Source organism: Diabrotica virgifera, chromosome 5, assembly GCF_917563875.1.
Source record: "Diabrotica virgifera virgifera chromosome 5, PGI_DIABVI_V3a".
NCBI classification, from domain to species: Eukaryota; Metazoa; Arthropoda; class Insecta; order Coleoptera; family Chrysomelidae; genus Diabrotica; species Diabrotica virgifera.
The window spans coordinates 76,093,550-76,108,634 of record NC_065447.1 but is presented as its reverse complement, the minus strand read 5'-3'; the positions used below and the strand labels follow the sequence as shown (position 1 = coordinate 76,108,634).

Below are 15,085 nucleotides of genomic sequence, written 5' to 3'. Positions count from 1 at the left end.
AATTTGCACTATTTGTTTTTTCTATAAAACATTTTGGTCTAAAAATTACCAGAAAACTTTTTTGTACTCTCTACTTTAACATAAACGTGATTAGTAAGCTAAATTTTAAACTTCATCACACAACTTTTGCGATTAAACTTTGCAATGCACAAATCCGCACCTTTTCCTTTGAAAAACTCATAACCTTTATCAGGATAAGAATAAAAGCTTAAAACAGGTACCGTTGTCTTTAGAAATGTTAGAGCTATATACTGTAAAAATTTCAGAAAAAAATATTGAAATGGAACAGAGTTGTAGCGAGGTAAACGCAAAAAAACGTGATTTCATTTTTTTTATTTTTAGGTTAAAATTGCGATTTTGACAAGGTTCCCCCACATAAAATTCAAAATAAACTTCATTTTCGGTTTCAGCACCCTCGAAAATATAAAGTATAAATAAAACTAGCTATTCACCCCTCCGTGGTCAGTATCTCGAAAACTAAGCGCTTTTTTGAGGGTGTCCCGCTCGTGTATTAGGTTTAATATAATTTTATATAAGTAAATAATGTACTATTTTTTTTTAATTTTAGGGGTTGTATATTACCTCCTCATCCAGAACATGGACGATGGATGATTGAAGTTAAGAAACGAGGCCGAGCAAACTCCCAAGCCATGGAAACAGTAGACCTCCAACCAAACACCAAAGTAGGGCTGAACACAATCTTAACATTTAAGTGTGATCCGGAGCATGTCATGTCTGGTTCACCATTTAGCGCTTGTTTCGATGAAGGTTGGACTACCCCACCACCAACTTGTGAAAGTGAGTTTAGTTTAAAATGATAATATTTTTTGGCAACTTTTGTAGTTTTTAAATTAGTGTGTGTTCATCTTAAACTCAGAGATTTGCGGTCAGATTCAAGTAAAGTAATTATTTTCAAAAACTTTCTCGTAATCAACCAGACATACGTATACGTCACAATTGACGTCTCTGCATCTCTAGAATAAAATTGACAACAATGCCTTTTAGTCCATTGAAATGTTACATTTAGGGTTGCATTTGTTAGAGGAGTTAATTTTATTTCTTTTTTGATTAGGGGGGTACAGTAGAAGCTTAAGTTCAAGTTTTTGGGGTCGCCGAAATTCTCGTAGGTCGAATTCTCATAGGAATGCAATAAAAACAAAACCTTGGACTTATTTTTCTATCTATATATTTATTTATTATGATTTTAACATTCCTATGCTATTATTAAGCTATTTTTGACCCTTTTCCCGGTCACCTATGAGGTAGAGTCCGGAGGCGCGTTTTTTGTGTGGTAACCCCAATGGGCCTAATCCACGGACAATTTCTAGACAAAATAATATTATTTATTATTATGTTCAAAAAGATCTATCATAGATATGATTTTTTCATTTTTTTTTTTTTTTCGATGGTCCAAGCTGCGAGTCAAGATCTGAATCAGAATCCGAGGTGAAGTTTTGTGGTATAATGAGAGTTAGAGCTGCCGTCATTGTCGATAATTCATCTACCAATTCATTTTCTTCAATAATTAATGTTGATATGTCCACGATGTTGCTGCAACTTTCACCACCACAATAGAGGCACACTGCTGAACATTTGAGGTCTGCTTTTTGGCAAGCACATGCACTTCCAGTTTCCATTGCATCTGTTAAAAATTAATTTCATAAGCTCGGGGGTACTGGAGGCTTGGAAGTTTGGATTAGTATCCAAAGTTTTCCATGTTTTCTCTAGCCCCAATTTTCTGGATTACAATGTTTACCGAGCCATGACTGAATCTGTTTTAGCGAATCGTTTGTATCTCAGGGTTTCCAGAGAATCGTCTTTATTTCCGCCATATAAAGAGACGAAAAACGTTCGCCGACAACAGTGAGTAAAGATGGCTCGACTTTCCTGCTGACAAATAATTTTCCCCAGAGGTTTCTTACAAATATAATAACCACCACTCAGGATGCGCGCTAACACAAAACATAAAATACTTATCTAATCACAAGACAAGCATATAAATTTTACACACAAGACTCTCAATAGTATTATCTATAAAACTCAAAATACTTACTTTAGACAATTTTTAATACGACTGCACGTGGTCAAATAGGTAGCACAACTGTAAGAATAAGTTAAGTAGAGGGGGGCCGACTGCTGTGCCACCTAGGATAAATTATAATAATAAAAGTAATAGCAGGCATATATTCAGTCCGGTACCGAAGAAAAATGACGTAACTGCAAATTTTGTCAATTCCAGTTTATTGCGCAATTAACTTCTAAAATACTATGTAAAGATGATACAAAAAGACCGAACTGTAAAAATGTGCTGAGTCACTATAGGGTAGTTGCGTCGTTACTGAAATACGCGCTATGTTAGACCTTGTTTCAGATGCATAATGACGTAACTATAGATAGGGTTGAAAATGGGGTGATTAAATTAAGATAATGAAATTCGAACCAATAGCGATGAAAATAAAAGCCATCGTTGTCAAAAAACAAACGCCATACCAATGCTCCTGGACGATTACTCTTCATTTAATCCGTATTTTAAATATTTAAAAATCGTTTTTTGCTCTTCTGAAGAATTTTGCATTTTGCGGTTGCGTCATTCTTCTTCTGGACCGGCGAATTTGTCCTCAAACAACTTCTTGGGCCTTTTCTATATATGTTTAAGGTTCTAAGTTTTATAGTGGGGAGAAAGGTCAAAAATATATTAATAATAGCATAGGAATGTTAAAATCATAATAAATTGTATAAATAAAAAAATATTAAGATATAAAAGTGGGCCTAACGTTTTGTTTTTATTGTATCCCTATGAGCATTCGAGAATCTGGTCAAGTTTGGAGCGCTGTAAAATCTAGATAAATAAATAGAATTAAACACCTTTATAGTGGAAATTCTTCGCTGAAAAACCCTCTACAAAATTGCCATAATGTTATTTTATTGTAAAATGAACTGAAAAAAAGTTATAACCTCCAAAAGGAAAGTTGTTAAAAATCTTATTTTTGTTTATATCTTTTTTGTTGGTCACTTGACGATAACAAGTAATAGAAACAAAATTGTAGAAAATTTAATTTTCTACATTTTATGTTTTATTAGATTTTCCGTAGGGTTGGTAGTTTACAAGATATAGCGCGAAACCCCTTTGCATCCCTTTTCCAAGATGGCGGCCGGGGGACAAGGGTGGCGACCTCAAAAACTTGAACTTGCTTCTACTGATCCCCCTACACATTAAAAAAATAAAATTGACTCCTCTAACAAATGCAAGGTAAGGCCTAAAAATGTAACATTTCAATGGACTATTTTTTGTTCCAACAGCACTTATGGACCCGAACTTCTTCTTCTTGCCGTGCCGTGCATTTCTGCGTAGGCGTCCAATGTACATTGTCTTGGCAGGTGAGATGTTCGATAGTCAGGATAATTCTGTTTTGCAGCATTGCGAAGCATTTCATAGCTGCGGATTCCTATCCATTTGCGAATATTGCGTAGTCGTGACATCTTTTTACGTTCCAGATTCATCTTACCCTCTATTTTTTCTTCGAGTATTAATTCCTGAAAAGTGTATAGTTCTCCTCGTAATATGTACCCCAAGTATGTAGTCTGCTAACTTTTATCATAATTAAAAAGTTCCCTATCCTGTAAGCCCGCTATCCTTAGCACTTCTTCCTTTCTGACTCTGTCCATCTGTGATATTCTAAGCATTCGACGCAGGCACCACATTTCAATAACTTCAAGTTTGTTAATGGAACGACTATGGCCTTTAACGTCCATGCTTCCATTCCGTACAAGAGCACAGGCCAAACGTAACACAGCATCTTGTATCGGAGGTTGAAATCCAACTTGCAATCAGGCTTACGAAACCTCAAAAAAGCATTTCTGGGTTGTTCTACTCTGCTCTTTATTCATTCTCAGGGTCCCAACCCTCATTCAGCAGACAACCCAAGTATTTAAATTGCCTGACCTCTTCGATTTCTTCTCCAGAAATATATATCTTTGCGTTGGGGTAATTATTTCTACCTATAATCATTGTTTTTGTCTTCTTGATATTTAGTTTCAAACCCCGAGTTTCAGTTGCGAGAGTTAGATCGTTTAAAAGGCATTGAAGATCTTCGATGTTATCTTCAGAAAGCTTTTTCTAAATTCTAGTTGGTTTTCTGTTATTCTATCGTCTAAGTTTTTTGAAGACACGTTCATGTATCACTCGCAAGAAGACTTTTCAAACATATATAGTTCATTAAGACGAACCTCTTATATCCTTCAAAATTCATTGTGTTGGGTTTTTGGGTATTGGGATGAACAGAGATTATTTAGGAACTTTCCCGGTACCATAGATTTAAATAAACGGTGTATAAACAACGAAAATAAAATGAAATAAACGGTGTATAAACGGCTCGAATAAAGTAAACAGTGCCATAGGTTGCCTGAATGAAACAATATAGAGAAATAAGAATATCGGAAAAGAAATGAAAGGCAGAATTTACAAATCACCATAATAAAGGCAGACCAATAATGACATACGCATGCAGCAGAAACACGACCTGATACAGAAAGGGCAAAAAGAATACTAGAAACAGCAGAGACGAAAACCCTTCGAAAAATCGATAGTAAGGTTACTTTCACTACGAAGACCATCGCATGGTATCCTAGCCTAGAGCATAGTATCCTACTCTGCATCTTCGTGAATTCTCGCATATAAAATAATGCATTTATTTTACCTGGCGATCGAAACTATATTGTCGATCGCTATGTAAAATAAATGCATTATTTTGAATGCCAGAATTCACGAATAAGAAGAGTAGGATACTATGCTCTAGGCTAGGATACCATGCGATGGTCTCCGTAGTGAACGTAACCTTAGACACTATGGGATAGAACTAGAAGTGCAGATATACGACGGAGAGACGGTTTCCCAATAGGAAGACGATCAGTGGGAAACCCACCTAGGAAAGACCACCTAGGGAAACAAATAATGGTTTCTTCCTCTCTTTTCTATCTAAATGCCCTTTTAGAATGTAGAAAATACAGCAATAAAATATTCCGGAAGGTAGAATTAGAAATAATTTTGCTCACTATTTTTTTTTAATAATATCATCGATTTTTTTTCTCTAAATTGGAAATTACATAATTTTTGAAGACGGTCACTATTATTTATACAGATATTGCAAAAAATATGGTAAAACCACTAAATAACAGGAAATTTTTTACCTAACCGCAATCGCACCAACAATAATACTTATGTCATGACTGGTAGATAGGTGTTAAATCCCACTACTTCCTACATTTCCTCAAACGTATCCTTCCCTTTCGTTGTCTGATATGACATCACGTATTATTGTCTGATATAATCAAAATAATGACGAAATAATCGTAGTTTTCGAGGTAGACCAATCTGATTTTCTTACCGTACATGGTCTTGAAAATATCAACACCTCGTTTACAGCCAACAAGATAAGTACCTACATAAATATAAATTAAGTCAAAATAAAAACATTGATCCAATTATTGGATTCTTCTTCTTAGTTGTTAACTTTAAAATCTTAAATGAAACCCCATTTGTTATTGCAGATTTGGATTGTTTACGTAAAAATAAGCAACTTTTATTCGAGACATTTTTTCAAATTATGGATAGGTGGCGCTATAATCGGAAAAACTAATTTTTCCCTGATACCATAGGTAAATTATAGAAACGGTCTAATATCTCGAGAGAGATACACTTCCAAATAAAAAACCAAAAAATACGTGTTTAATATTTTTCAGGAACCTATCGAATAACATAAAACATGACCCTCCACTCCACCCCTTCAGGTGGGTGGGGGGTAACTTTAAAATTTTAAATAGGAGCTCCCATTATTTATTGCAGATTTGAATTCCCCACGTAAAAATAAGTAACTTTTATTCGAGACATTTTTTCGAATTATGGATAGATGGCACTATAATCGGAAAAACACTATTTATCAGCGCCATCTATCGACAATTCTAAAAAATGTTTCGAATAAATGTTACCTATTTTTTCATGAGGAATTCAAATCTGCAATAAAACATGGGGATTCCTATTTAAGATTTTAAAGTTACTCCCCATCCCACCTCCAGGGGGTGGAGTGGAGGGTCGTGTTTGATGTTGTTCGATAGGTTCTTGAAAAATATTAAACACGTATTTTTCAGTTTTTCAATCCAATCTTTATTTAGCGAATTATTCGATCGTCCCGCAAATTATTCGGTCGTCCCAGGCGACGAGTTCCACCCTGGGCACCAAGTACCTCGGAGACCATCGCCGTCATGAAATTCGTTTTCAGTGACCTCCAAAACCCCCAAATATAAAAATTGAACTTATTTCCGTCAATATTTCCTGAGTTCTAAATTTTTCATTTTCCATCTCTTCGAGATGCACTTTTAAAATGCATTTTCTCATGCACAAAAATTTTTGCCAGAGATCAATTTAGTTCACAAAATTGCCTGACACTCTCTCGAATCGAATGCAAAAAGTTGCATGACGATTCATCTTACTGCACAAAATTTCTAGGTTTTGGACCTTTTAGTACCTAGTTGCTTCGCCTACGTTCTGAGAGCAGAACACATATGGGTGAGACACGGTGTTCCGCGTATTTGTGAAGATCTGCACCTATATCTTTTACCTTCATTGTATGGTTTCGAGACCACATCTTCGAAAAAATTTCCCAAAATAGCGTATTTTGCTCTACTACTTGTTTTATTCGTCTTTTCTTGTTGTTTAATTGTCTTAGTAGTTTAGTTACTCATTCATTATTCGGGCCACCCAGGTGAATATAAGCCCGAAGTGGACGATTATGTCATTGCTTTTTCAGATTTTCGTTAATTTAGCCATAGCGTTTTTGCCAACTATTAGGCATGTTGTGTGTGTTTTCTTTAGGCTAGTTTTGGCTATTTAGTGATCTTAAATTATATTAGGTACCACTAAAATAGCTAAGGTGAGTCTATTTTTTCTCTGGTGGCTTGTCCAATATAGTCAACAGTTCTACTTTATTATAGGAATCTTTTTAAGTACGATATCATACCACAAATTTTTATTAATCTTTATGCCACTAATCTTTATTGGATGTTGTACACCTATCTCACAAAACGAAAAGACATATACAGTGATGAACAAGCTAATAACCGGTAAAATAACACAAAAGACGGAAAATATAATACGTTGTGAAATAAAAAGAGATGAAACTAGTAAAGGTGTGAAATTATCAATAGAAACCTATAAATTTACTTTATATTGATTGCTTCTTACCTTTAGACGTACCTATCAGAGGAGTATGTCAACTATAACTGTCACTGTTACAGTGGTAGTTTCCAAACTCGTCCGATACATATAAAGGAGGGAAACAATCAATACACAAAGTAAATTTATAGGGTTCTATCGCTAAATTTCCCACCTCTACTAGTTTCATCCCTTTTTTTCTCATAACTTAATATGGTTTCCATTTTTTACATTATTTTGCAGATTATTAGCGCGCTCATCACTGTATACCTACAATTGAAAAATTAATTATCCTAATTAGTATTGATTTGTTTCAGGATTATGTCCACCTCTTTCCAGCACACAAACAACACATGTTATATGTCAAAACGAAAAGAAGGGAGAAGTAAAATGTGAAGAAGCTACCCATGGCACTAGCGCCAAGTTCGAATGCGCTCCATATTATGAATCAGCTGACAGAGGTTCTCCATTGAGATTTTGCTATGATGGAAGTTGGAATTTACCACCACCACAATGTATACCAGGTCAGCCAATCGTAATTAATTTAAACCTTACAATTAATATTTACTGTAACACAAAAAAATGTGCTCTTGATTTTCCTGGTATCCATGGAACTACAAACCGTAGTACTCCTGTACCATTAGAGGAATCTCTCATTTATCCAATTGATGTTAGATCAGGCTTTAACTAGAAATATATATATAAATAGGAGTTAAAAGATCAAAATATTTTTCTTATCACTTCTTAATTTCTAATGTAAAATATGCAATAATATGCAAATGTGCAAATGAAAAGAATAAATTCGTTATTTCGTAAACCGACGACTTTAAGGAAAAATGATGAAACAGGTGGATCTTTACTTTTAAATTATGTTTTTTGACATGTATATTATACTAGCGACCTTATCCATCTGGGCGTGATGACGTAATCGATGATTTTTTAAATGAGAATAGGGGTCGTGTGCTAGCCTTTGAAAGGTTATTCAATTCTCTATATATCAATATAAACATTAGCATAATTATTTATACTGGGTGTCCAAAAAAAAATTTTTTTTAATAAATTAATTGACAAAAAAAGAAGAATTTACGTAATTTATTTAATTAAAAAGAAATGTTACTGCTGTCAGAAAACAGAAAAAAAATTATTTCAACAAATAAACATTGCTTTTCGCTTAAAAGCGTTTGTGAAAAATTTCGTTTCAATGCTTTTTAAATGCATTTATTTTTTTTTCGAATCCTGAGAAAACTAATAAGTATTTTTGAAAAATTTAAACTTAGAAAAATTACATCTCTATCAAGGGTATAAAGTCCCTGAAAACTTCTATAATGTTTATTTTAATAATTTACAGGAGTGAAAACGAGGAGAAAATTGATTGTGATTTTTAATTTCAAATATTTCATTCAAAAGAAACTTTTTGTTTATCCTAAAGGACTTTCTACCCTCGGTAATGGTATAATCTTTCATTCTGCGTTTAAATTTTTAAAAAATATTTATTAGTTTTTCCAGGTTAAAAAAAATGAATACTATTCGCGGATAGTACGCGGGATCCATGCCTATATTTTGTTGTTAAAGATGTTCAAATTGTATATAAACGTTCCATAATAATCATATATTATTAAAATCACTTTATCACTTTTTCTATTTTTTTCGATTATTAGTGTTTATTGTATATCTAGTATATAAATTATTGTAATCACTGAATACATAGTTAGTGAAAAAGTAATTTTATTAATTAACTGAATTAATAATTTAAGCGATTATACAAGTAACGGTTATCCAAGAACATTTAAAAACTGAACAAAATAGCCATCTCTACGTTAATGTTGAACGTGTCATTGTCAACTAATGTTTACATCTCCATACCTGTGAGAATTTTACTATAAAAAAGGATAGCCGTAAAATATTTGTGCCTACGCTCTTAAATTCAATATTCAAGCCGACACCCACCTGCCTCTTGGCAGATTGAACATTTAATTTAAGCGAAAAGCAATTGTTATTTAACAGCAGTAAATGTAGTTTGAATTATTAACATTCTTCTTTTTGTGTCCATTAATTTTAATTAAAAAAAATTGGACACCCTATATAAATAATTATGTTAATGTTTATTTTACTGAATTGGGAATTTTAACCATTCAAATGAGCCAGCACACGATCCCTATTTTCATTTAAAAAAATCATCGATACGTCCTCACGCCCAGATGGACGCCCAGACGATAGTAGTGGATATATATACATACAAATGTCAAAAAAATCGTAATTTAAAAATAAAAATCAATCTGTTTCAGGATATTTCCTTAAAGTCGCTGGTTAACGAAATAACGAATTGACTCCTTTCATTTACACTTTACTCTATATTAACTAGGATGAACACATAAAAACAGTTAGGCGAACGGCACACCCCTAATTTGAGGCTTAGAAATCGAAAAAGCGACCATGATAGGTGAATGGCAAATTATGGTCATTCTTTATATTATATTTTTGAGGTCGGTGAATCCGAATATGAAGTTTATTTTTATCCAGAATTGGTGGAATATGTTCATAAATCAAATTTTATGCAAAAATGCGAAAAATAAATTTTGATGATTTTTCATATTTACCTCGCTGTATCTTTGGTCGTGGTAAATATTTCCTTTTGAAAATTTTACTGTATTATCTTTGAAGTATTTAGGTAACAACGAGCTTTGTCCAAAATGTTGAAACAAATTAAAAGGGGAGTTGTTAATTTTTAAAAATTTTGTCGCCAGATTTCGTTAGTCTCATGTTTACTTAAAAAAGTTGAGTGACAAACTTTTTAGTTTATAATTTTATCCAACACAGCAAGATAATTCATGAAGATGTTTTATGAAAAATTTCAAGTCAAAATATGCAATAAGAAAAAAGTTATGTGACTTTATAGAGGACTGGCACTCCCCCAAAAAAACGTTTATTTTTCGAGATACTGACCACAGTGTGGTGAATAGCTAATTTTGGCTGTACTTTATGTTTTTGATGGTGCTGAAAACGAAAATGAGGTTTATTTTGAATTTTAGATGGGGAACATTGTCAAAATCGCAATTTTACCCAAAAAATAAAAAAAAATGAAAGCACGTTTTTCCTAAAATTACAAGTTGCTCCAATTTTTTTCTATAAAATATCTTATTCTTTGTACCCTATATTTTAACATAATTTTAATTAAAAAGCTAAATTTCAAATTTTTTCACTCAACTTTTGCGATTAAACTTTGCAATTTTCGAATATGCACCTTTTACTTTAAACAATTCATAACTTTTATTGCAATAACACAGAAAAATTAATACAGGTACCATTGTCTTCAGAAAGGTAAGAAATATATAATGTAAAAATTTCAGAAAAAAAATATTAAAATTGAACAGAGTTGTAGAGAGTTAAAGGCAGAAAAATGTGATTTCATTTTTTTTTATTATTTTTAGGGCAAAATTGCAATTTTGCCAATATTCCCCCACGTAAAATTCAAAATAAAAATAATTTTCGTATTCACCACTATCAAAAATATACAGTATGACCAAAATTAGCCATTAACACATTCGGTGGTCTTCACACCACACAGTATCTCGAGAAATAACCTTTTTTGGGGTGTGACGCTCGTTTATAAAGTCACATAACTTTTTTCCTATTGCATATTTTCAGTTAAAGTTTTCCAGAAAACTTCTTCATGAATTATATTTTGCTGTTGTGTTGGTTAAAATTATAAACTAAAAAGTTTGTCACTCAACTTTTTTAAGTAAACATGAAACTAACGAAATCTGACGACAAAATGTTTAAAAATTAACAACTCTTCTTTTAATTTGTTTAAACATTTTGGACAAAGCTCGTTGTTATCTAAATACTTCAAAGATAACACAGTAACATTTTCAAAAGGAAATATTTATAGCGACCAAAGATACAGCGAGGTAAATTTGAAAAATCATCAAAATTTATTTTTCGCATTATTGTATAAAATTTTATTTTTGAACATGTTCCACCAACTCTAAAAAATATAAAAAAGATAAAAGATAAAAAGATAAAAATAAACTTGATATTCAGATTCAGCGACCACGAAAACATAAACAATCACTAAAATTGGTCATTCACTTAGTTGATTTTCGTGGTCGGTACATATAACGTAATTTTAGGTTAGCTCACCTAAGTGAGTTTCGGTGCATTACCGCAAATGGACAAATATTTTCTATTTGACTCAATTTCATTTTTTCCCTTTACGTTACGTCATATTATGTAACTGACCAGGAAGCCAAATTTCCGACCGTGGAGAAAATTCCGGTCTGAAATGAAACGTATATGAAGAGCGTTATCATACATACACTCTTGAAACTTGTAATTCCAAGACGGGATTTTTACCAAACTTTGAAGTAGGACATTTTATGTACTACAAATAATGCACTAGGTTTCCTGATATTAGTTATTTATATATCGAAAATCAAAAGCGATACATTATTGCTTAAAAGTAAAAAATTTTAAAATAAAAATAAGTTTTAAAAGAAATAATTACTTTACAACAATAATGTCAGTTTTTAATTATGCGTGTATAGCCCGGGAGGTAGTGTCAAATTTGACCGAAGCATTTTAGCATGGCTGTTTTCTTTTTATTTAGTTAGATGTTCCAAAGCTTATTAACAAATGATGTGTCAGCTGGCCCAAAACCGGGGATTTTAGGCTAGAAAAGGTAAAATATGAAACTTGATGGAAAAACGCTACAACTTATATTATATATTATATGTCAAATATTTATCTCCGTGACTACATCTATTAATGGCCTAGAATACTTGGCTCCTAGCTTTCACTCAAGCGACCCGGGTTCAATTCCTGGCATTGAATTTTTTTTTGTTTTTAAAATTGACATTTTATTTTGAAAAATGATTATTTTTATAATATCACGTTTTTATTATTTATACGAGACAATATATAAAAGTCTGTAAGTCTTTTATAGAATCGTAAATTATGCATTTGATCATATTATGATTGACCTTTATAAGCAAATTTGTTGTACATGAAAAGGAGGGTGCCCCCCCCCCCGACATTTTGGACAAACTGTTTTTTCTTATGTTGTAGAACCGAAAGATACAACCCTAAATTTTCACTTTTCTATTACCAACCCCCATTTTTTAATAGCAATCTAAATATTTCCCTATTCTCTATAATATATAAAAATGAATGTTTGTCTGTATGTCCCTTATAGAATCGTAAACTATGCATTTGGTAGAAAAAAGCATACGCAATATTTTTGAGTATTTTTTGGCTTTCTGGTAATTTTTGGGTATTTAACTTTTAAACATTATTTAGTTCTAAGGCGGTACGAAGTTTGCCGGGTCAGCTAGTTAATGATAATAAAATATTCTTGGAGTAATGTGGCATAGATTAAAAAGTATAAATCAATAGTTTGTGAATTTTAGATTGTAATAAAAAAGCGTCAGCTGCATCATGTGCCTTTTGGTTCTACATCATATAAAAATAAGAAAAAAACAGTTTGTCCAAAAATAATTATTATTGTAATAATTAAAATAAGTATTATCAAAAACATAATTATTTTTCAAAATAAAATGTCAATTTTTAAAACAAACAAAATTTTAAATGCCAGGTATTGAACCCGGGTCGCCTGAGTGAAAGCCATGTATTCTAGGCCATTAATGCCCGGTTGCACCAACAGATCTTAAGCTTAAGTCGAGAATGTCATAAGAATTAATATAATATAAATATAATATATTACAATAAGAATACCATAACATAATAATAGATATAATTGATAATAAGGTAAGAATCTAAAATTATGGTGCAACGTAAGTGATACTCAAAGAAGCCCTATTTATAAGTAGAGCTTAGCTAATCTGGAACTTAAGATCTGTTGGTGCAACCAGGCATAATAGATGTAAGTCAAGGAGATAAATATTTAACATATTCTATAAAAGACATACAGACTTTTTATATTGTGTCGTATAAATAATAAAAACGTGGTATTATCAAAAAATAATTATTTTTTAAAATAAAATGTCAATTTTTAAAACAAAAAAAATTTTCAACGCCGGAAATTGAACCCAGGTCGCCTGAGTGAAAGCTAGGAGCCATGTATTCTAGGCCATTAATAGATGTAAGTCAAGGAGATAAATATTTGACATATAAGTTGTAGCGTTTTTCCATCAAGTTTCATATTTTACCTTTTCTTGCCTAAAATTCCCGGGTTTGGGCCAGCTGACACATCATTTGTTAATAAGCTTTGGAACACCCAACTAAATAAAAAAAAAGTCATGCTAAAATGCTCCGGCCAAATTTGACACTACCTTCCAGGCTAGTATATGATGTATAACTAGGGCGGTCCGTTAAGTTCTTAGCCTTCAAAAGAAAAACGAAAATTTTGGAAAAGTGGCGATTCTGAATCGATTCTGAACGTAGTCTCCTTTTAGCTCGATACACTTGACCCAACGATTTCCCACCTTCTTTAACCCGTCTGAAAAATACCTTTTCTCGAGGTCTGTAAAGTCGGTTGTCGTGGCGGCTTTATTCGACTTAAATTTCTGCCCAGCGAAGTGACCAGTGACTTTTTCAAGTTTGGAAACAAAAAGAAGTCGTACAGGCCCAAATCTGGAGAATACGTTGGATTGAACAGCAGTTTGTAGTCAAGTCCGACTAATTTGGCAATGTGAAAGAGTATTTTTTTTTCTTCTCCAATCTTCATTAAAACGCACGTAGATAAACTTATGCAAAAACTTATGAAATACGCAAAAAAATGTGAATTTAATTAAGATTTGAATTTAATTAAGAATAGCAGATAACAATATACTTTTTAACATTCTCAGATATTCCCAGATCAACCAATAGTATTATTTTATAAGACTTAATAATTAACAAATTAGGGGTTCAAAAGGTATAATAGGGATTTTTTAATGCATGCCATAAAGTAATATATTACTCTGGGCTAATTAGCAAAATACAAGGAAAAGTTATTTACCAGCAATTTTATTGCTGGAATCGAATTTTATGATTGTATATATTAATAATATAGGTATGCAAAGTCCGCAGATAGTGTGCAACATTTTTTTATAAACAAAATGGCGCCCGAAAATCGTGATTTTTTTCAATTTTTGCTATATAACTCCAAAGATTTTAACTTTACACCAAAAACACTCAAATAAAAATTCACCGTAATTAAATTCTGCATAGAGATGTGTTTTTCCCGATTTACTTCGACGAAAATTTTCCCCGCAAAATGCAAGTTTTTCCAACAAACTCTTTAACTTTCAACTAAAATTTTAGATAAGTAATTGTTTATCAATAATTAAATTACTTGGTAATATAAAAGCTCTTTTCATATAAATTATAATTCCAGAAGCCGATGGAAATTGAATAAACAGTTTACCAACAATTTAATTGTTAATTGAACATTTACGGTGGCTATAATAACCACAATAATTATGACACATAAGAACAACTATGATTTTTGTATAAAAAGACACTGTACCTATCCAATGTACTTTACAGAATTAAAATTAGACTATTTAAGCGGCCTCACGAATATTTTAAAATTATAAACAATTTTTTGGCTTATAAACAAATAGAATAGCTCGGGAAATATTAAATTAAATTAAATAATGAAAACGAAATTGGAAAAAAAGCGGCAGGATGTTTCTTTTAAAAGAAAAAACGTTTAATTGTGATGAGTCGTTCCTGAGATACAACCGGTCAAAGTTGACCGGCATTTACGGCAAAGACATAAACAGTAGAATCATAATTTTTGAACCATCACCTTTTTATTTTCGGCCTCTTTCTCCACACCAATTTTTATATCTTTAAAATACTCATAACATATATTATTATAATAAAAACTGTCGATATTATGAGTGAAAATTGCCAAAAATAGCAAAATTCCAATCA

General features: G+C 32.1%; 1 protein-coding gene across 1 annotated transcript in view; it reads left to right on the top strand.

Annotated features, from left to right (window-relative positions):
- The window catches only part of LOC114326691 (modular serine protease), a 176,779-nt gene that overhangs the window by 107,809 nt on the left and 53,885 nt on the right, over nucleotides 1-15,085 (top strand). The window contains exons 6-7 of the mRNA XM_028275106.2: nucleotides 569-798; nucleotides 7,525-7,731. Of these exons, the coding sequence (XP_028130907.2) occupies nucleotides 569-798; nucleotides 7,525-7,731 (437 nt within the window). The remainder of the gene's footprint in view (nucleotides 1-568; nucleotides 799-7,524; nucleotides 7,732-15,085) is intronic.